Here is a 22,096-nt window from a genome sequence, read left to right as displayed (position 1 = left end):
ATTGGCTGCGCCCGTGCCGTCGCCCGCCATTGGTCGTCCAGCTGCGCCAATCCGCGGCGGCGTGGGCCGTTCCCGTTTGAATCCTGACCAATGAGGGGGGATGTTGTCGAGCGTCGCCGTCACGGTCTCGGAGCCGTTTAACGGTCCCGTCCTTCTCCGGGGGGGGAGGGGCGGGCGAGAGAGCAGCGCCTTGAGAACCTAACCAAGACCTGCCTGTTGCGGGTTCGAATCCCCGCTTCCCCTGGCCCAGTGGCACTCTCCGCATAATACTTCACCCGGCGGTGTGAGTCGCTGCTGGGAAGACAGACAAAGCGGGGTTGAGACCCTGGGACCCAGTTCCCGACTGGGGACGGTCGAGGTCATGAAGCCTTAAGAGTCGACCGTCCCACGCTGCTGCTTTATTTTCAAGTGTGGCCAAACTGGCTCTCCAGATGTCCGTGGACTGCAAGTCCCATGAGCCTGTCAGCATGGCCATTTGGCAGGGGCTCATGGGAATTGTAGTCCACGGACATCTGGAGTCATGTCCATGGACTGCAAGTCCCATGAGCCCCCATGCTGACGGGCTCATGGGAATTGTAGTCCACGGACATCTGGAGTCATGTCCATGGACTGCAATCCCCATGAGCCCGTCAGCATGGCCAGTTGGCAGGGGCTCATGGGAATTGTAGTCCACGGACATCTGGAGTCATGTCCATGGACTGCAATCCCCATGAGCCTGTCAGCATGGCCATTTGGCAGGGGCTCATGGGAATTGTAGTCCACGGACATCTGGAGTCATGTCCATGGACTGCAAGTCCCATGAGCCCCCATGCTGACGGGCTCATGGGAATTGTAGTCCACGGACATCTGGAGTCATGTCCATGGACTGCAATCCCCATGAGCCCGTCAGCATGGCCAGTTGGCAGGGGCTCATGGGAATTGTAGTCCATGAACATCTGGAGGGCCGCAGTTTGACTACCCCTGGTCTCACTCTTAAGGCTGTGGCTTGATCAGAGCACAACATGCCCTGCAGCATATAAAGAACGAAAATTAGGATGCTGTCTTGAAACACTGCAGCACTAATTTCCATGCAGCAGTGATCTAAGGCCAGTCTCTCAGATTAACATACCTAGGAGGTGAACTTTGTATCCTCAGTCAATACGGGCCAGAATGCACACTGGTTATAATTCAGTTTAGCAATTAGATAAAAGAGTGACACCATTTTTATTAATCGAATACAATCTAATAGGAAATCTTCCCACAATTTCTACAAGACTAGCTGTCCCCAAGTATCTTATTCTCAGGCCTCTCGCTATTATTAAGGAAGATAACACAGAAAGGGGAATCACAGCAAGGAAAGGGTGGGATAACGATCATTTTAGGAAAGCTCCTCCACATTATGTAAAGAATAACATCTCAGTTTATTCTGCCTGACTTGGTCCTGCATTGGCTTGAGTGTCAAGAGAGTTCATAAAACCATACCACTAAAACATTAATACCTATTGGCTGGTTATTTGAGATTAAAATATGTGAACTGCCTTTAACATGTCTAACTGCTGTGCTAATTGGGCAAGGACAGGTGTCCAATAATGAAAGCCACAATTTGGCCACCCCTGTCCTGGGTGTAAACTGCATGGAGCTTTTATTCCAACCCCAGATTGATTCAGTCCCTGCCCTCTACACAAATGCGATTTCCGTTTGGATTTGGGGCGATTTAAATTTTCCTTCTGCAGCAAGAAGGATTGATCCGAAGTGACCCCTACCTTTATTCTGCTATATCTTAGAGTGCTTTTAATGCTCAATATCCTGATTGGGAAACCAAGCTCCGTGGTAGAGAACCTGATAGGCCATACCTGGTCATGTGACAAACTTGCCTTAAAGGAGAAGCCCCTAATTTCTCTCAACTTCTGTTGGTCCTGGATTTTCTTCCCTCCTGTGCCTTTTTCGATCTTCTCCCCCACCCCTCCAAGAAAAGAAAGAGGCTCCCTGCCTGGCTCCTCCCACCCCTCTTCAAGAAAAGAAAAAAAGAGGCTTGGCTCCCCCCCTCTTCTGAGCCTCCCTAACCACGTGCAGAAGACTTTCCTGTTTCAATGGGGGGGGGAGCAAGACCCGAGTTCAAAGGGATCTGAATTCAACAGGATTGACAATGGAATAAAGAAAGTAAGTGCAGACTCTGCCCTAGAGAGCTACAGTGCAAAGAACAAATAGATATTCTTTACTGGAACAGATCCTGGGCCCCCAATTTATTTCTCCTATTTTTTTCTTATTATGCTGTACCTTGCATACTTGCACAGTAATGCTAAAGTATTCTGAATTTAGTTCTGCAGTTGAAAGAAGTGGAGGTCGCACACAGACATTATGAATACAAGCTGAATTTTAAGCTTTATTACATTATGCAGTAAAGACCCCCCCACCTCCATACATATTTCATTTCTGGAGAGAAGTGATGTTATAATAATACATTAATCACAGGTGTAGCAGCCTGCCCCCATCCCAGCTTCCAAGAAATAGAAACATGGAATAATCTTATTCGAATCATACTGATACAGAATGCTTGTAAAGGATGCTTCATACACAAAGGGGATGGAAAACCCAAAGCACACTAAACTGAATTTTGCCTTAGCTCAATTTTTGCTTAAAAAACAAAATAAAGCCAAGAAGCCTTTTCCCTCTCTCTTGAAATACATGGCAAAGGTTCAAGAATCCTGGCATTAAAACACACGTTTTAGTATATTTCTGCACATGGGACACATAAACGCATCAAAGCCAGGTAACAGAAAGGAGAGCATGGCATAGCTACATGGAAGATGATTAGCAGTTATCAAGTCTCCTCTGCGTAAGATATCCCAAGGAAACAAAATGGCTCCTTCTGTGTTCTAAACACTGGAATTTTTTTTCCTGCTTCCTTTTGCTAGGTTATTGTGTGGTTGCTACTCTTCTGAGCAAAAGCTGCCTTAGGCCACACTGCTGGAAATGACTTTAATTACTATTTGAGCTTTTTTTTTTTTAATGGCAAAAGAGATGACTAGGAAATTATGTGAGTGACGTTTGCAGCAAATGACTTGTAAAGGCCAACGAAAGGCCTGCTAGCCCCACGGATTTGATCTTCCACTTGACAATCAAGCTGCATCTATCCTAACATCACTTTCAAGCAAGTGAGAAGAATGGCAAAAGGTTCTTTCAGGAACAAGCTGTACTTTCCTCGGGCAAATCTAGTACAAGCTTGTAAATTACTGATTATTATTTTTTTTTTTTAAGCAGGCAAGTGAAACACTGAAGACTGGTTTAAAGTGCCATTTAGACAGCAACTTCTCTTTCATACCCACAGTTCAAAAGTGCAAGGTAGACTTAGGAAAAAAAAAAACATTAAGTAATTCACCATGAATGGGGAAGTGAGCACTACCTACTTGAGAGTCATATGAAACAAAATAACTTCACATAGATCTTTATACCATTTCACCAGAGCAAGGAAAAGAAAGAGACAGGCCTTTCTTAGCTTTATGCATCCTTTAAAAAAATCCCCCGATGGAACGGAAAAGGTACATTGACAAGCGTAAATCAAAACATGAAGTGAATTAAACAGCATAAAACTACCTCCTCTAGAACGTCACTTTATTGATTTTTGTTTCATCAACATTGTAAAACTCTACTTGGAAACTTTATCCTGGTTTCTTTCTTTCTTTCTTTTTTTTTCAAAAGGTAAAGTTTACATTGGATTGGCTACGTTTACAAAAGAAACTACACCGGATCACAGGAGAATGAACTTTGGAAGGAAAGGTCTGAATTAGAAAGGAGGGCGTCCTGCAAGCAGAAGGAAGTTTCACATGAAATCAAATGCCTGGTAGATTAAGCTTTGAAATGCACAGTGAATTTGGGGAAACTGTACATGATAAAAATCACAAAAAACGACCTTAAAATAAAATACCGCAGCAATTTGCATTGGATCACTCAAAAAAAGATAAATCACTTCAGTAAGCAGCATTTTCTGTGCTTTTTGGAAAACTGGCTTGCCCCCCTCCACCCACCCATTCCCCAAAAGGTTAATTTGCCTGAACACTGAAACACTAGGATGGAAATAAAACCGAATCTGGAAATACACCTAAACTACAAGAATAAACCAGAAGTAGGAAAGAACTTAAAGAGGGGAGGGGAAAAAAAGACTCAAAGGCTCTCTTCATAGAGGTTCTTCCAATATATTTATACAGCTGATGTGCAGCTCTTTAGATATCAGCTCTTTGCATTTCAGTCCATTTCTGAAGTTCATATCATGTAGCTTTTTAAATTTTTTCTCTCCTTTTTTTTTTTGCACTACCTGGTCAACTCAACCAGCACCGTCGCCAAGCAACAAGAGTGACTCAAGACTCTGAATCTCTCAATTCTTCCTGTGCTGTGATTTCTTCACGACCCCCCCTTTTTTTTTTCCCTCTGTTTCGGGTTTGGTATTTCCTGGATTGTTCACAGGGTCAGGTGGAACTGGGTTCCAAATCATTCCGTGGTCTGTGGCATTCCCAATTTCTTTCTGCAGCTATTTCCCCCCCGACGCGACACGATATGCAGTTCTTCTGTGGCAGAAAGACAGCCATGTTGTTCAGGCGGTGAACTTTCACCCTTGACCCTGCGGGGGGGGGGGGTGTTTCCAGGCCATTTTGTTTAGCGTATCCCTGAGGTGTAGCTACTCTGCGGGACTCACTTTCCCAGTGCACCGAGATTGCCTAGGTTTCCTCACATGAAGCCCCAGAAATGCATCACCAGCCGACTGTGGTGCTGCTATGAGGCTGAGTTGATCCTGCTGGGTGTCTGACCTCGCTGAACCAGACTGACCTGCTATCTTCCTGTTCACACCCAGGCTGTCCAACCTTCATACAGCTGAGCCAAGTTATCTAGATTAGTTGCTTCCTTAATCACATAGTCAACCTACGAAATGGCAAGTTAAAAAAAAAAGAAAGTTAGTGCTACCGATGGCATTCATCACTTAGGAAAATCAGCATTCTCTTAAAAGGAAATTAGAACTGGTGCATGAGTAGTGGGGGGGGCAGTGTGTGTGAACGAGATCTTGGGGTACTTGTGGGCTGTAAGCTAAATATGAGCAGGCAGGGTGGTGCGGTGGTAAAGGAGGCGAATGCAGTCTTGGGCTGTATCCACACAGGCATCACATCAAAGACGCAAGATGTCGGTCCTGCTCTATACCGCATGGGTCAGACCGCACCTGGAGGCCTCACTTCAAAAAGGATGTGGACAAAACAGAGGGTTTAGAGGAGAGCGATGAGAATGGTATGAGGACCAAGCCCTTTGAGGAAAGGCTGAGGGACTTGGGAATGTTCAGCCTGGAGAAGAGGAGGCAGGGAGGGGGCACAATTGTTACTGAGAGGGGGGCAGGGAGTGGTTCCTGTGGGCAGCAGAGGATAGGACCCACAGTAATGGGTTTAAGCTACATACAGAACAGTATCCGGGGGGGGGGGTTTCACAGTAGTTCAACAGTGGAATTGGCTGCCTGAGGTGGTGAGCTCTCCCCCACTAGCAGACTTCAAGCTGTGACTGGAGAGATGCTTATCCTGGATGCTTTAGGCTGATCCTGCACTGAGCAGGAGGTTAGACTAGATGGCCTGTATGGCCCCTCCCAACTCTAGGAATCTACATGTATTGGACTCTACTCTCAAATGCTGCATATGAACAATGCATCTGCAGCAGACTTTATGCACGCACAGTTAGCTGGCCGAGCAATGACAGTTTATTGCAACAAAACTAAAGAAATAAAAAGTAAAAGATTACTCTACTTGTTGTCAGAACTATTGGCTACCGTGCTGGGATGGCTTAAGGGAAGGATAAAAGGATGAATGCTATTATTTTGTTTCATGTTTGTTTCCTGGAGCAAAGGTGGACAGAAATCACATATCCACCCAAATCCCTTTATCAGAAGAGCAGCTAAATAAAAGCTCGGTATGTCTACAATTAACTGAACTGGTGATTTTTAAAAGAATGCGGAGAAACCTGTCACAGTGTGGGGTCACTGAATTCTACAGTCCCAGAACTGAAATTCCATGCAGAAATAAGCTTCGGGGGACTTACTTCCACATAAAAATAAGATGTCAAATACTGATTTTTAAAGTCCATGAAAATGTCATCTGTCAACGTTTGAAATGAGCATTCATACTGAATGTGAAATAAGCATTCATACTGAATGCTTTTAATTTTACCATGGATATTGTCATATTTATACTAGAAAAGTATGTGACCTAAACAGACCGGAGGCAACAGGCCCCTATAGAAATGCATGTGTGTGGCAAAAATACTTCCCAGGCCTTTTCCCACAAGAGGGCACAAACATTCACTGGCCCAAAATGGTAAATCAAGTTTCAAAGATGTTGCTTTGGCAGAACTCAAAGAAGAAAGTGATTGTCTCATGGAATTAATTACCTGTTCAGCAACAGATGTTCTCCTGTTGGGATCCAAGTCCCGACCCTCTAACTTGGCTTTGACACGTTTCCACACACTTACTGCATACGAATTCCGTTCTTGCACAGCTTAAAAAGGGAAAGCCCATTGAAATCCGTTAAGTGCGTTACTCATTATAAAGGGGAGTACTCCTACCTGCTTTCATCCGACGGCTTACCTTTGCCTGTTTTAGGATCCCTGATGGCCTTTTTCGGACTAGACACAACGCTCTTAGCAGTTCCTGCGATTGTGCCAGGAGGAGTGTCCGCTGAGGGTGCAAGCGTTTTCTGAACTAACTTTCTTGTATTCTGTGACATGACCTCTGGCTGAGTTTTCTGCCCCGTATTGCTACGAACCGCTACCGAGACACAAAGATAGGGAGAATGCCATTAAAAGGGAAATGAAGGTCACTTATAAACTGAGGACAAGGAAGCATAGCCAGGGTTGTCCCAGAACAAAATAAAAAATAAAAACATTTACACAGTTGGAATATGGCAACAGTGTAAGTTACAAGCTATATATATAAGTTTATAATATATAATTTATATAACACTCAGAAGGCTGGAAGGCTGAGTCGACCTTGAGCCGGATGCTGGAACTGAACTCCCAGACTCATGGTCAGAGCTTCAGACAGCATGTCTGCTGCCATACCACCCTGCACCACAAGAGGCTCTTAACATATGTTATATATTTGTTATAAGATGCCTGCATATTGTACCACAAATTTTTATTGTGCCTTCATCTCTCTGTTTTCACTGTAAATGCCCCGAGGCTCCATTTTCATTGTAAACCACCCTGAGCCACAAGGGAAGGTAGAATATAAAGCATATATAAATATACTAAAACAAAAATAAACGTACAGGATTTTTCCAATAAAAAAGGAAAACATTTGCTCTCCTATGTGAAGCAACTGAATTCCACGATGTAAAGTGATAATTTTAGTTCTTTCCATTTTACTTTGGAAAATTTATTTATTTATTTATTTATTATTTCGTTTTGCATTCCGCCGCATTTCCAAGGAACCTGCGGCGGTTCACAGAATAAAACATTAAAAGATAATAAAACCCCCATAAAACCCCAACAATCTATCCCATCCCATCTTGTTCAGAGGGAGGCTGAGACTTCTTCCACTAGGAGTGAATAGGTGCAGATTTAACAGCCTCTAATGCAGGGGTAGTTAACCTGTGGTCCTCCAGATGTCCACGGACTACAATTCCCATGAACCCTTGCCAGCAAATGCAGGGGCTCATGGGAGTTGTAGTCCATGAACATCTGGAGGACCACAGGTTGACTACCCCTGCTCTAATGGACTCTGTCGTAATGCTACGACAGCAGGGGGCAATCATTCATCACTTTTGCCTGAGTGCTGCTTCTCCCACCCTCACCAAACCACAGGCCAGGAGTCAGGCCAGGAGCATGAGGACTACATCTGAAGATATATATATATTAAACATAAACTGTTAATTCACCTGCAGCAAATGTTGGCTGACAAGTAGCAGCAGACGTTGGACTTGAGCATTCGTTTGTTGTATCTGTGACTAAGGGCGATGCAAAACTCACTAGATTATTGTAGACACTAGAAATACAAAGAGATAAATCAATTTTTAAGCTATAAGTAGGAAATCAATGCAAATGCCTGCATCAGAAAACATGTGAAGTCAGAAATATTGCAACGTATTTCAAGTCAGAAGGTTAGTAGAGACCATTTTGCCACATATTTTTATGTGATGCGCAGCAACATTTATCCTAGGACAGGGGTAGTCAAACTGCGGCCCTCCAGATGTCCATGGACTACAATTCCCAGAAGCCCCTGCCAGAGTTCGCTGGCAGGGGCTTCTGGGAATTGTAGTCCATGGACATCTGGAGGGCCGCAGTTTGACTACTCCTGTCCTAGAAGATGCTGAATCCAATTTGTCTTTCAGGTTCTGCCAACTTCTGCCAGCATCTGAAAACTAGAATATGTCAAAATTTGACTGAAAACAGACATCCAAGACAGCAAGAACAACAACTGGGTTTTACACCCTGCTTTTCACTACCTGGAGTCTCAAAGCAGCTTACAATTGTTCCACAAGAGACACCCTGTGAGGCAGGTGGGGCTAAGAGTGCTCTGGGAGAAAACTGCTCTGTGAGAACAGCTGACAGGACTGTGACTAGCCCAAGTCACCCAGCTGGCTGCATGTGGAGAAGTGGGGAATATCAAACCCAGTTCTGCTGCTCTTAACCACTACATCAAGCTGGCTCTCACACAGACCATACCTGGAAACTTACCTTTGACTCTGGGATCTCAGCTCTTTCAGGGTGGGCGTGATTTCCTGCAGCATTTCAATATGTTCCTGGCTGCGAACCTGGCCCATAGCCTGAACTAACGTGAATAGAACCGTCTGAATATTGTCTTGCCATAATTTATATTCACCCAAGAACTGCCTAACACTGTTCTCATAAGGAACGTCTTCTCCGTCAGCCAGAGCTGCCTCTTCGTCCTAGAATGAAATAACGACGCATTAGAGACCGCAGACCGTTCGAATCTCTTGGCACGGCTAACAGTGGAAAGCATATTTGCTAAGAATCATGGAAATGGCTAGGGAAGTCATAGAACAGAATCGCAAGAGCTGGAAGAGGCCATACAGGCCATCTGGTCTACCTCCCTACTCAATGCAGCATCAAGTCCAGGCCCAATGCTTCTGTAACTTTGTACCAACACACAGCCCCTACTGCTCCATTCTTTCAAATTGGTGCAACAGTGTAGCCATCGGGTCCTCAACGTACTGATGATCTGCATAGATGGCCCCCTCACCTCCCAAAATGTTGGGGTGAACTCTATGGTCCCCCCCTCCCCCAAATGTTGAGGTGAACTCTATGGAATCAGCTCTCAATATTAGCTTCTTGAATGATCTGAGTTGACGGGAACAATGAGACACTAAACTACTAATAAATTATTACATTTATTTCCCACCACTCCTGAGACTGGCTCGTGGCGGGTCGCAATTGTCCTGAGCTAAAACCTCAATATGAGCCTCTTGTGGCGCAGAGTGGTAAGGCAGCCATTTGACAGCTTTGCCCATGAGGCTGGGAGTTCGATCCCAGCAGCCGGCTCAAGGTTGACTCAGCCTTCCATCCTTCCGAGGTCGGTCAAATGAGTACCCAGCTTGCTGGGGGGTAAACGGTCATGACTGGGGAAGGCACTGGCAAACCACCCCGTATTGAGTCTGCCATGAAAACACTAGAGGGCGTCACCCCAAGGGTCAGACATGACTCGGTGCTTGCACAGGGGATACCTTTACCTTTACCTTTAAAACCTCAATAAAAACCCCATTAAAATTAAAATGCAGGACATAAAAACATAACAGCAGCACAGAAACATGGTGGTATTTACACAATCACCCATCCCCCCAACCCCCCCCCCCAAAAAAAAAGTCTAATAACAGGGGTGGGAAGAGGGAGCCATCGATATCACCTGGCCTAGGGGCTGCCTGGCACCGGAGAAATTGAGGGAGAGTCATTAAAAGAGAATTTCATCAGAGAAGTCACCTGGACTTCTTAACCAACAGCATGGCTTCTGCAGTATTTGACCTAGCAGGAAGATAGCTCTAGCTTTTTCTTGCTTTCTTTCTTTCTCTTTCTTTCTTTTTTTTTAAGGGGAGGCTTAGAGCTGCCTCATGGTGAGCATTCATTAGTACCGCAACCAGGGGTCACAAAATTGTGTTGAATGTTCCTATAGGATACTTGAAGCTCCTCCGATAGACTCACTCTCAATACCAATAGCCATTCTTAAATTAAAACTTGATGATGAAGCTTGGGAAAAGGGACGGGTCCAAGTATAACTGCTTCAAAAACATCCGATATCAAAAAAGCCAGATCAATCCTTCAGACCAGGGGTAGTCAAACTGCAGCCCTCCAGCAAACGCTGGCAGGGGCTCATGGGGATTGTAGTCCGTGGACAGCTGGAGGGCTGCAGTTTGACTACCCCTGTTCCAGACCCATCCCCGTGAATATGTCCAGTCTCCTTACCTTGGCCATGGCCTTCAGCAGATGTTTGACATCTCCCAGTTGTCTGTTATGGCCCGTGAGCACCGTTTTAATACTATCGACTAGATTCTGAATGGTTTCGCACACCGTCTCCGTCTGCTGTTCCCTTTCGGCTTGGACGGTTCTCTGCGTCGCCATGTCCTGCGTCAGCTGCTTGTGAGCTGAGAGAAGCCATTCGGAGCTCCCAATGGGATGCTCGAGATTGGTGCCCTGAAGCAAAGGGACATTTCAGACACATCGGCCAGCTTTGGGAACTCATCTGCAGAAGTGAAGCCGGCCCAGGTGGCTTGCTCAGCCGTGAAGCTTTGAGCCTCAACCTAACATCCGGGCTTCTCGGATGAGACAATCACCATCTTATGCCAGCATTTTATGGAAGGAATGGCAAGGCATAAATGTGGCAACCCAAATCAACGTATTTAAAACAAGCCAGTTTACATGTTATAACCCCTTTTTGTTCCCCTTCCCCCATTAACATTAATTTCGCTCCCAACAATTCATTGCTTAAAACTGTTTTACTATTTTAATACTCATGGAGCAATATTCTTGTATATATTAACTTCTATTATTAATTCCAGTTTTCTGCATACGTATCATTTATATGGGTCAATTGACCGAATAAACGTAATCAACAACAAAACAAAGCAAGCCTAAAAACCACAATCTAAAACATGTGTCATAACTAACTGGCAATGGCTCAACCCAGCCTTCGTGTTAAAACTTTATTATGGTTTGGCACGGCGCCTGAAAGGACACGTTAGACCAGGGGTAGTCAAACTGCGGCCCTCCAGATGTCCATGGACTACAATTCCCAGAAGCCCCCTGCCAGCATTCGCTGGCAGGGGGCTCTTGGGAATTGTAGTCCATGGACATCTGGAGGGCCCCAGTTTGACTACCCCTGCGTTAGACTTACAGCACCTAGAGTGCTGAGCGGGCAGGAAATGAAGTCAGGCAAAGCAACGAAGGAGCCAGCCATTTGGATCCCGACATCTGTCCCACTGCTGGCTTTCCAACCCCGCTTACCATTCTGTGAAGCAAACGAAGCTCCAGTTCCGACACGGAGCTGTTAAACTGGGATGCAAACGAACACATTTGTTGGCAACGCTTGACCAGTTCAAACAAGGCGGCGTCTAAGTTTAAGGCTTCGGCTGTTCTGGTACGCAGACTTTCAAAATGAATGATGTTGCTGCAGAGGAAAGTGACCTGCAAGATGGGGGGGGGGGGGAGAAAGAAGCTTAACACGGCATCGGAGGAGACACAAGCATTTGCAACTTAAACCATCTTCAAATATTTAAAAGGGTGCAATGTAGAGCAGGGGTAGTCAGCCTGTGGTCCTTCGGTAGTCCATGGACATCTGGAGGACCACAGGTTGACTACCCCTGATGTAGAGGATGGAGCAGAGTTGTTCTCTCTTGCCCCAGAGGGACAGACCAGAACCAATGGGATGAAATTAATGCAAAAGAAATTCCGTCTAAACATCCAGAAAAAGTTCCTGACTGTTAGAGCGGTTTTTCAGTGGAACAGGCTTCCTCGGGAGGTGGTGGGTTCTCCATCTTTGGAGATTTTTAAGCAGAGGCTGGATAGCTACCTGATTCTGTGAAGGCTCAAGGGGGTGGCAGGTGACAGTGGATGAGCGACAGGGATGTGCGTGTCCTGCATAGTGCAGGGGGTTGGACTAGATGACCCACGAGGTCCCTTCCAACTCTATTTTTCTATGTTTCTATGTTTCTTTCTGATCAAATGGACAGAGGATGAAGAATGCTGCCTTCATTTAAAGGCTGTCACTCTTTCCCATCTACAGTTTCCAGATTTGACCCCAAGCCGTACTGCTGCAACTCAACATACGAAATTTTAAAAGTGTCCAAACGGCTAATTTAGATTATTGGAGGAGTCGCCCAACTCTTTCCATGAGTGTGAAGAGAAACAGATAGGGATAGGTAATTCCAAAACATGTATTATCACCAGGAGCTACCTGGGGCTTCCATTTTGCTGGAGTTAGGGAATGGTACCTGGAGATGGAATAGCCGTTCTACTCCTCACTGCTGCCAATCAAGAGTGTGGTCTGCACACCGACTCCACAGCTTTATTTGAGGCCATTTAAAATCAGGAATTTGGAACAGTTTTGCATATTACAATCCACTGAGGTGAAGAGGGGACCCAGTACATGAAGACCAAACTTTTCTGCCAGGCACCATTGACTATATTGTTCATCCTCACATGATACTAAGTTTCTTTCCCTGGCAAGGAAATTTACCACTTTCCCTGTCTTCCGCTACAATAATACTTCACCCATTTTTCTCCTCTTAAGAACCTGATCATTCTTGTCTGGAAGACAAAATCAGAGCCCCAAGAGAGCCCAAATGACTTTAGGCAAACAATGGCATTCAGATGTTGGGAAAGGACAGCAAGCCGCTTTCCGCAAAAGGAACTGGAAATATTAACGGATTCTTAGAGCACACGACACTCTGATCAAGCGTCTCCATACATTTGGGATTCTCTCAGTACAAAATACCTCCGTGGTAACTCCACGGATAGGACAAATACTGTTCTGAAATCTCTCTGGAAGTTTTTGCTAAGTGGCCTGCATGCCAAAAGACAATTTTTAAAAAGTTTTCCAAAGAGGCAGATGCTGATTTCTGTCAATTCTTTCCTCCACTGCAACTCCCTGCTCTTTCTTCTATACTAGTTCCTGAGGTTCGGATGACCAGAGAGCCAGTTTGGTGTAGTGGTTAGGCGTGCGGGACTTCTAATCTGGCATGCCGGGTTTGATTCTGCGCTCCCCCACATGCAGCCAGCTGGGTGACCTTGGGCTCGCCACAGCACTGATAAAACTGCTCTGACCGAGCAGGATTATCAGGGCTCTGTCAGCCTCACCCACCCCACAGGGTGTCTGTTGTGGGGAGAGGAAAGGGAAGGCGACTGTAAGCCGCTTTGAGCCTCCTTCGGGTAGGGAAAAGCGGCATATAAGAACCAACTCTTCTTCTTCTTCTTCTACAGAGTAAACAGTTCAGGGGGCTGCAGCTGGAAAGGGGAGAAAAGCCTTCAGGACCCTGTGACCGGAAACAGGCGGCTAGTCTGGCTTCTCTCTCGCGTGAAGTGTTTATGTTACTGACATCAACCAGAGCTTCTCGAGTCCCGTCCCTCACAGTACCTGGTTGGCTCGTTGACCCTCTTTAAGGACGAGGTTTCTTCTTTCCGCAATCGTGGCATCAAAATCTTGGAGGACCGGGGCTAATGCCGGATTGGCGCCGCCAGCCCATTTCAAGCGCTGCTCAATACTGGCTTCGAGCGCGGCCAGCTTCTCCTGAGAGAGTAAACAAAGTGAAAAATCGAGACGCCCTAGCCGGCCTAGAAAGTTTCCCTTAGCATTTTCGGGGGGCTGCTGTCAGTCAGTCAAACTTTATTGCAGTCATTCAGAGCAAGTTATATAAAGCCAGTGCATAAAAGACCAAAAGAATATGGTCATTTAATATGACACGATTTGGAGCATCGGGTTTTTATGGCATTGGCACAGAACTTAGCCAGCTGAGTTGTGACTTGGGGGGGACTCATCACTTAGTAGTCTCTTTGCTCGATTCACATCCTGGTGTTCAATTCAAATTCAAATTGTGTTCTGAAAACATCAATCAAGTTGCTAGGAAGGTCTGTATTAGCAGGACAATGGAACAATATATGCTCTCTTGAGTCAGTTTGGCCACTCCCACGGAAACGTCTCAGTGTGAGGAGAATGCTCTTATAACGACCCTCTACTAGAGCTGAAGGCTGCTGTCGTGTAGTCTGATTTTTCTGGCTACGTGAAAGTAGTAACGGGGAAATTATGACGCTGAAAATATGACAACTCTGCTGACACAGATTGCATCTTGGTAACACCTGCATACTCGTCTGGGATTTAAAACGATTCAGTAATAATTGTTGTTCTGAATCAGGGGTAGTCAAACTGCGGCCCTCCAGATGTCCATGGACTACAATTCCCAGGACCCCCTGCCAGCGAACATCTGGAGGGCTGCAGTTTGGCTAAAGGTAAAGGTATCCCCTGTGCAAGGACCGGGTCATGTCTGACCCTTGGGGTGTCGCCCTCCAACGTTTTCATGGCAGACTCAATACGGGGTGGTTTGCCAGTGCCTTCCCCAGTCATTACCATTAACCTCCCAGCAGCAAGCTGGGTCCTCATTTTACCGACCTCGGAAGGATGGAAGGTTGAGTCCACATTGAGCCGGCTGCTGGGATCAAACTCCCAACCTCATGGGCAGACAGCTTCAGACAGCATATCGCTGCCTTACCACTCTGCGCCACAAGAGGCCCGTTTGGCTACCCCTGTTCTAAATAGAATCACTCACACTACTGTGCTGGCCCCCAACAAGTGCTTGAGATTTTTAAGACAGGAGCATCGTGTCTCTATGGGACTCCATCACGCGAGAAGAACCCTACCTGGACGGCTGCGATCGAGGCTTCAATCTGGCCAAGGGTGTGAAGTTTCTTCTTCATATTCGCCAAAATCGCAGAGCGAGGTGGAGGAGTGACTGTCATGGTTTGGGGGTGACTGATAAGGAGATCTTCATGCTGCCACTGTTTTTTTTGGGGGGAGGAGGGTGATACATTTTAGTTGCGATGGAAATCAACAGCAAATACACGCAAAAATTGTAGATGCCTATTCTTAGGAAGAAAAAATCAGAATTAAATGATCCAGCAGTTCCCTCAGCGACTGGAAACGTTTACAGAATTTAAGGAACCCTGATTATTAACCTATGCTGCTAACAAACGGGGGAAAAAACCTCTTCTAGAAGGCACAGCCAGATTTCATTATTTAGCTGCTGTTTTTCTATGCTCCTGGTCAAAGCAGCTTTCAACCAAACAAGCAAATTAACCGATTAAATACCAAGTCAGGAAAAGGCCTCCCTGAACTATACAGCTTTACAATGCGGCCTAAAAGTAAAGAAAACACACACGCCCTGGCACACAGACCCTGCCTCCTTCAAGGAGGAAAGCGGCCAAAAACCGTGCGGAGAGCCTCTTAAGATCTGGCCAGGCTGACGTGGGGTAGGGGAGAGGATTTATATATTTAAAATATACATTAGCTCTATTGTAATTTTAAACTCTCTGAATAATTGAATTTGGTGCACTCCATCTTCCCGTTATATAAAGAAAGGACAAAAAGAGCTGGTATTTTGTATCTTGCTATTTACTATCTCAGCCAGTTTGGTGTAGTGGTTAGGAGGGCGGACTTCTAATCTGGCGAGCTGGGTTCGATTCTGCGCTCCCCCACATGCAGCCAGCTGGGTGACCTTGGGCTCGCCACGGCACTGATAAAACTGTTCGGACCAAGCAGGAATATCAGGGCTCTCTCAGCTTCACCCACCTCACAGGGTGTCTGTTGTGGGGAGAGGAAAGGGAAGGCGACTGTAAGCCACTTTGAGAGTCCTTTGGGTAGGGAAAAGCGGTATATAAGAACCAACTCTTCTTCTTCTTCAGTAATCTCAGGGCTCTCTCAGCACCACCTCCCTCACAGGGTGTCTGTTGTGGGGAGAGGAAAGGGAAGGCGAATGGAAGCCGCTTTGAGAGTCCTTTGGGTAGGGAAAAGCGGTATATAAGAACCAACTCTTCTTCTTCTTCAGTAATCTCAGGGCTCTCTCAGCACCACCTCCCTCACAGGGTGTCTGTTGTGGGGAGAGGAAAGGGAAGGCGAATGGAAGCCGCTTTGAGACTCCTTCTGGCAGAGAAAAATGGCATATAAGAACCAACTCCCTTCTCCTCCTCCTTCTTCTCCTTCTCCTCCTTCTTCTGAAGGAGCCTCCAAGCAGCTTACAATCACTTCCCCTTCCCCTCCCCACAACAGATATCTGGTGAGGCTGAGAGTTCTGAGAGAACTGTGACTGACCAAAGATCACCCAGCTGACTGCCTGTGGGGGAGTGGGGCATCATACTCAGGTCTCCAAATTAGAGTCCACCACTATTAGCACGCTGGCTCTCATAGAAAAAAAAAGTAATTTTATCTTACTGGGCTACACAAGTGAATTGCACACTGATAACATTGACTAATGTCTTCCATGTGCTGTCAACGTAGCAATACAGCTGCCTCCACTTCATGCCAGTGATCACTTCCATCCGGAATAAATGAAGCCAGGTGCAAAGCCAGGGGACGGCATCTGCCGGAAGAGTCCAGCAGGGCAGCCACATTAGCCTTTTGTGCCACAATAGGACAAAAGTCTGGGGGCACTTTAGAAACTAGCACTAGTCATCCTGGCAACCTACTATATTTTGTGAGGACGGAGTGGACGTGCAAGGAGGTGAGGTGAGAGTGCGGCCCTAAGGAGATGATCCAGAAGGGCGTGTTGCTGTAAACAGCAGCCGCCGGTCCCATGTTCTTGCCGATGCTCCCAAACGCAGCCTGAAAGGCTTTCCAAAGACAGAGCCTCCGAAGGCCCCTTACCTGGAACATCGCGATATGCAACTGGACTCTCTGAAGGCTCGTCTTGCAAGAAGAAATGCTGGTTTCGAGCCTCCGGACCAGGTCGTGCTTCTTCCAGGCAGTGTCGTAGGAGCTGGCCAGCACCGTTGCCCGGTTCATGACCAGCTGTGAAAACCGGCCCACCTGGATGTTGTGCTCCACCGCTTTCTTGCACAGGTCGTCCACGGACACTTTGCTCTCGGCCCCAAAGTCCTTGGCCTCCACCTGGGCGATTATGTCCACGCCCAGAGCGCTGATGAAGCTGCACAGGGTGAGCCCCAAGGCTTGGTTGGGAAGGCCGATCAAAAGCTGCCGCACAAAGTCCGCGGTGAAGGCTTTGATCGGCTTGGCCATTTGGTCCTCGCTGAAGCAGGAATTCCGGTACAGGGCTTTCACGTTCACCATCGGCACCGGCCCGTTCACTGTGTTCTGTCCTTCGATGGAACTGATACCTTGGAAAGGAAAATTATTCCAGAGTAGCACACAGAATCATAGAATCCTGGGTCATCCTCCTGGGTCATCTAGTCCAACCCCCTGCACTATGCAGGACACTCACAACCCTCTCGCTCATTGTGAAATGAAATGCCATTCCAAACCATCACCCACCAACGTTTCTCAAATTTACACCTGTAAAAAGTTCTCTGTACTTACCTGAAAGCGTTTTAGAAAAAGTGCTGCAGAGTCTGAAAAATTCCTTAATTGTCTGCAGTCGTTTCAGAAAGAAAATCTCTTCCAAAACTTGCCGATTGTTGTCGTCGTCGAAAAAGTTCGCCTGGGTACTGCGAGCTTCCCTGATGATGTCAATCTTGCGCCAGGCCATGGGGATCTCCATCTTATTGAGCTGCATGGGGTCAAACAAAGGGTTAATCAGCGTGCCCCGCCCTTCCCTCTCTCCCACGCCTTACTGACAATCCTGGCCGTCTCAGGCTGTACCTTTTCGACCAACAATCCGAATGCTGTATCCACTTGGGCGAACATGCCATCAAAGGCGACCAACAGCATCTGGCCAGCTGACATTTTGGGCGTTTCATCCACTGAGCCATTCCTCGGCTGAATGAGTTCACCGTACTGGGCATGAAGCATCCTACGCCAAGGAAGAAAGGGAAGAACTTGTACTGACAACGGTTTGGCTTGTTGGATACACACTTTTCTTGGATGCTTTAGGATGCTTTGGGCTGATCCTGTGTTGAGCAGGGGGTTGGACTAGATGGCCTGTATGGCCCCTTCCAACTCTATGATTCTATGACTAGATGGCCTGTATGGCCCCTTCCAACTCTATGATTCTATGACTAGATGGCCTGTATGGCCCCTTCCAACTCTATGATTCTGTGATTCTATGATTCTAATCCAAAGACGTATAGCAATGGAAGAAAGAGATCTTGGTTGGTTACTCAACAGGGCAGGATGCTGTTCCCATTGGCTGCAGAGGAGAAGACACGCAGTAATGGGTTTAAACTATAAGTACAACGATACAGGCTAGATATCAGGGGAAAAATTTTCATAGTCAGAGTAGTTCAGCAGTGGAATAGGCTGCCTAGAGGTGGTGAGCTCCCCCTCACTGGCAGTCTTCAAGCAAAGTTTGGATACACACTTTTCTTGGATGCTTAGGGCTAATCCTGCGTTGAGCAGGGCGTTGGACTAGATGGCCTCTATGGCCCCTTCCAACTCTATGATTCTATTATTCTATGAACCTGTGTTGAGCAGGGGGTTGGACTAGATGGCCTGTGTGGCCCCTTCCAAGTCTAGGATTCTATGATTCTATGAACCTGTGTTGAGCAGGTGGTTGGACTAGATGGCCTGTGTGGCCCCTTCCAACTCTAGGATTCTATGATTCTATGATCCTGCGTTGAGCAGGGGGTTGGACTAGATGGCCTGTATGGCCCCTTCCAACTCTAGGATTCTATGATTCTATGATCTTGTGTTGAGCAGGTGGTTGGACTAGATGGCCTGTGTGGCCCCTTCCAACTCTAGGATTCTATGATTCTATGAACCTGTGTTGAGCAGGGGGTTGGACTAGATGGCCTGTGTGGCCCCTTCCAACTCTATGATTCTATGATTCTATGATCTTGTGTTGAGCAGGTGGTTGGACTAGATGGCCTGTGTGGCCCCTTCCAACTCTAGGATTCTATGATTCCATGATTCTGTGATTCTATCGTTCCTATATAATGAAGAACCTACGTGGGCAGGGGAGAATCCAAAGCACAGTGAAAAGACCACACAAGCCCCTGGACTTACCTTGCAACATCAATGTAATGACTGTGTGTTTCTTCCTCAAGCCCCATGGCGGCATTTCTTAGATAAGCCTGAAGAGACTCCACCAGGGTTTGCAAAGGAACGTCGGTTGTTTGCTCAATGAGGCTGTCGAGTTCGTTCAGCATGCTTTCCAAAGTGTATTCGCCCTTCATCAAGCACCTGAGAGCCTCGGGGAAAATGATCTGGCGGAAATTGGAATTTAATTCCTGTCGTGAAGAACACAAAATATTATTCAACGTTTATATGCGCCCTCTTGCACAGCTGGGTCCAGTGGGATAGGGCTGGGGTGTCACGAGTATGTTGTTGATGGGCAGCTGAATTATTGGGTAGATGCCTGGAGGCTGTGGTGGGATGGCTCCGGCAGAGCTGCCTGAAGCTGAACCACTCGAAAATGGAGGCCCTGTGACTGGGGAAAGAAGGGACAAGTGTGTCTACCCTGCCTTGATAGAGTACAACTAACAGCGTCACGCACTGTTAAGAGCTTAGGGGTAACCTTTGAGGCTGGCTTATCAATGGAGGCGCAGGGTATGAGTTTAGCTCACCAGGTGTTTTATACCAGGTGAAGCTACTAGGTGCCTTATCTTGCCCCCAGAGGCCTTGTCACAGTGATCCATGCAACTCCAGGCTAGATTACTGCAACTCGCTCTCTGTGGGGCTGCCCTTAGCCCAGATCTGGAGTTTGCAGCTGGTGCAAAATGCACCATGGGTCCTTATGGGGACCGCATGAAGGGCCCACATTAGATCTGCCCTCCAGGAGATGCACTGGTGACTGGTGGCATTCCAGATCAGGTTCAAGGTGTTGGTATTGACATTCAAGATCTGGGCTGCCTCTCCCCACAGAGCAGTTAACCAGTGCATCTCCTGGAGGGCAGATCTAATGTGGGCCCATAAATCCCCGCTAGGAAAAGAATGTCACAACAACTATTTCACTGGTTCCTAGTTTGGAATATCCATTCATAACACAAACAGTGCCATGAGAATCATGAGAAAATCAGAAAGGCCTGCAAACTTTGAGGACGGGAAAAACCTTTCGCTGGCTCTCGGTGGGCTTATTCTGCGTTGCAGGCCCAACCTAAACGAGACTCTGTGTTAACCTTGACCTTTTCCCAACCTTTATTTGGACCCGACAATGCACTGCTGCCACTTTTCACCTGAAGCGAGATGTAAACTCCATTTGCGAGGTGAATGGCTTCGGACGCTTCAATGGGGTTCGGGATGTCTAAATCCTGGGGGACCAAATGACACTGCTTCAGCAGCTGCACAAGACACGTCACGTTGCCGCTCATGCTGCACAACTCCTCCAGGAACCAGGCTCCGTCCCGGGAAGTCAGGTCTACCAGCTGCTCTCCGGCACTGGATGCCGCCCCTTCCATCATCAGATTACGCCTAAAGGGAGAAGTCAGTTCATTCATAAGGAGGGGCCCGGACTCCACTTGCCGCAGCTTCCTTGGAAGCGATCATTAAGACTCGGGACATAAAGGCAAAATAACATCACCAAGTACAGCATTTTAGAACCAGGAGGGGGAAAAAAACGATACATGAGAAATCAACATTGACATCTCAAATGTATTCACTGCTCAGCAAGTCTCCAGTGTCAGGGATCTGATTCGTTAGTGTCAGGATCCTAGGAAAATAGACCCTACCTGACCATTATTGAAGATTACTCCCACAGGAAAGCTTTCCTGCTTGCCCGGCTGAACTCTTTCCCTTTTTTAATGTTCTCTTAGGGAGGTTTAACCGTATTCATTTAGCACAGGGGTCCCCAACCCTCGGTCCGCGGCCCGGTACCGGGCTGCAAATGCCATCGTACCAGGCCGCCAGCGGCCGCGCCTGCCTCCCCCCCTGCAGTGAGAGGGGGGGAAAGAGGCCGGCACGGCAGCCGGCGCGCCGGTAACGCGCACACATGGAATTGCTGCCCCCTGGTGGCCAAATTGTTTGTGCCCCCTGGTGGCCAAAACGCGCATGCACGGCAGTTACGCGCGTGCGTGTTTTTGAGCAACTGCGGCAGCCGGGCCGCTGGCTCACCCCCACCCCCGGAGGCGGTCCCTGACCAGATGAAGGTTGGGGACCGCTGATTTAGCGGAGAGACTGTGTTTTCATGGTTGTATGGTTCCCGATCTTCTTCCTCATATTATTTTGTTTTGCTCCAAGTTTTCTTTCTACCGCTATGTGATATCTGACATTCTATCCTCCCTTCAATTCCACTGTGATGAAATTGTAATAAGTTCATAAATTACTTGATGTAAGGATCCTGCCCAAACGGCCCGTATTGGAGCATTTTTAGGCAAGGGTTTTAGAATTAATTCCTTGTTTTTAACAAAACTGAGTAACTCTGCTTGATTTTTTAAAAAATGTTTACTTTGTAGCTCCCTACTTGTATTGGTCATTATGCCAATAAAGGTTTCTGTATCTATCGACCTAGGAAAACAGCCTGCAGCAAAATCCATCTTTAAGACAGAACCACGATGACTCTATTTAGTCCAAAAGCAGTACAGCCTTTATTAGGAATAACAGCTTAGCATGGTTCTTCAGAACTACACAGAGCAGGGAAATTGGCGAAGAAAGGGAACAAAGAGAGAAGAGGGTTTATATCTACTGGGGGTGACAACCCCCAACAAAAACGCGGGAAGACCAGTTTCCATACACTGCCTCCCCTTTGATCTAACAGGGCGAGAAAACCAGAGACTAAATGTCTGGGTTCCCCAAGTATCAATCCAGATGCTAGGTCAGCCCAGGCTGGGAAGCTTCACACTTTCAAGGACAAAGAGAAGGTGGGGAGCTTCAAAGGAATGCCTGGCAACAGCAACAAAAATCAAATATCCAAGTATGGAAGGAAGAGTGAATTAAACCATAAGACTCCAGCTCCTGGGGAAAACTGGGAAATGACCAAATTTAAAAGCTAGTTTCAAGGAAAGAATTCTCACCCCACCAATCTTCATCATGGGACCTGCCCAGTTCAGGACG

At 46.9% G+C, this 22,096-nt stretch overlaps 1 protein-coding gene across 1 annotated transcript in view; it reads right to left on the bottom strand.

The window, feature by feature from the left end:
- Positions 1-2,335: 2,335 nt before the first annotated feature.
- The window catches only part of SMG1 (SMG1 nonsense mediated mRNA decay associated PI3K related kinase), a 99,723-nt gene continuing 79,962 nt past the window's right edge, over positions 2,336-22,096 (bottom strand). The window contains exons 50-63 of the mRNA XM_077316958.1: positions 20,284-20,518; positions 19,115-19,338; positions 17,813-17,963; positions 17,531-17,720; positions 16,862-17,331; positions 14,863-15,000; positions 13,586-13,738; positions 11,458-11,637; positions 10,420-10,647; positions 8,680-8,891; positions 7,881-7,987; positions 6,590-6,769; positions 6,394-6,500; positions 2,336-4,893 (exon numbers count right to left, since the gene is read on the bottom strand). Of these exons, the coding sequence (XP_077173073.1) occupies positions 4,816-4,893; positions 6,394-6,500; positions 6,590-6,769; positions 7,881-7,987; positions 8,680-8,891; positions 10,420-10,647; positions 11,458-11,637; positions 13,586-13,738; positions 14,863-15,000; positions 16,862-17,331; positions 17,531-17,720; positions 17,813-17,963; positions 19,115-19,338; positions 20,284-20,518 (2,653 nt within the window). The 3' untranslated portion in view covers positions 2,336-4,815. The remainder of the gene's footprint in view (positions 4,894-6,393; positions 6,501-6,589; positions 6,770-7,880; positions 7,988-8,679; positions 8,892-10,419; positions 10,648-11,457; positions 11,638-13,585; positions 13,739-14,862; positions 15,001-16,861; positions 17,332-17,530; positions 17,721-17,812; positions 17,964-19,114; positions 19,339-20,283; positions 20,519-22,096) is intronic.

This window comes from Paroedura picta, chromosome 17, assembly GCF_049243985.1.
Source record: "Paroedura picta isolate Pp20150507F chromosome 17, Ppicta_v3.0, whole genome shotgun sequence".
Taxonomy (NCBI): Eukaryota; Metazoa; Chordata; class Lepidosauria; order Squamata; family Gekkonidae; genus Paroedura; species Paroedura picta.
This window is presented reverse-complemented; position numbering and strand designations above follow the sequence as displayed.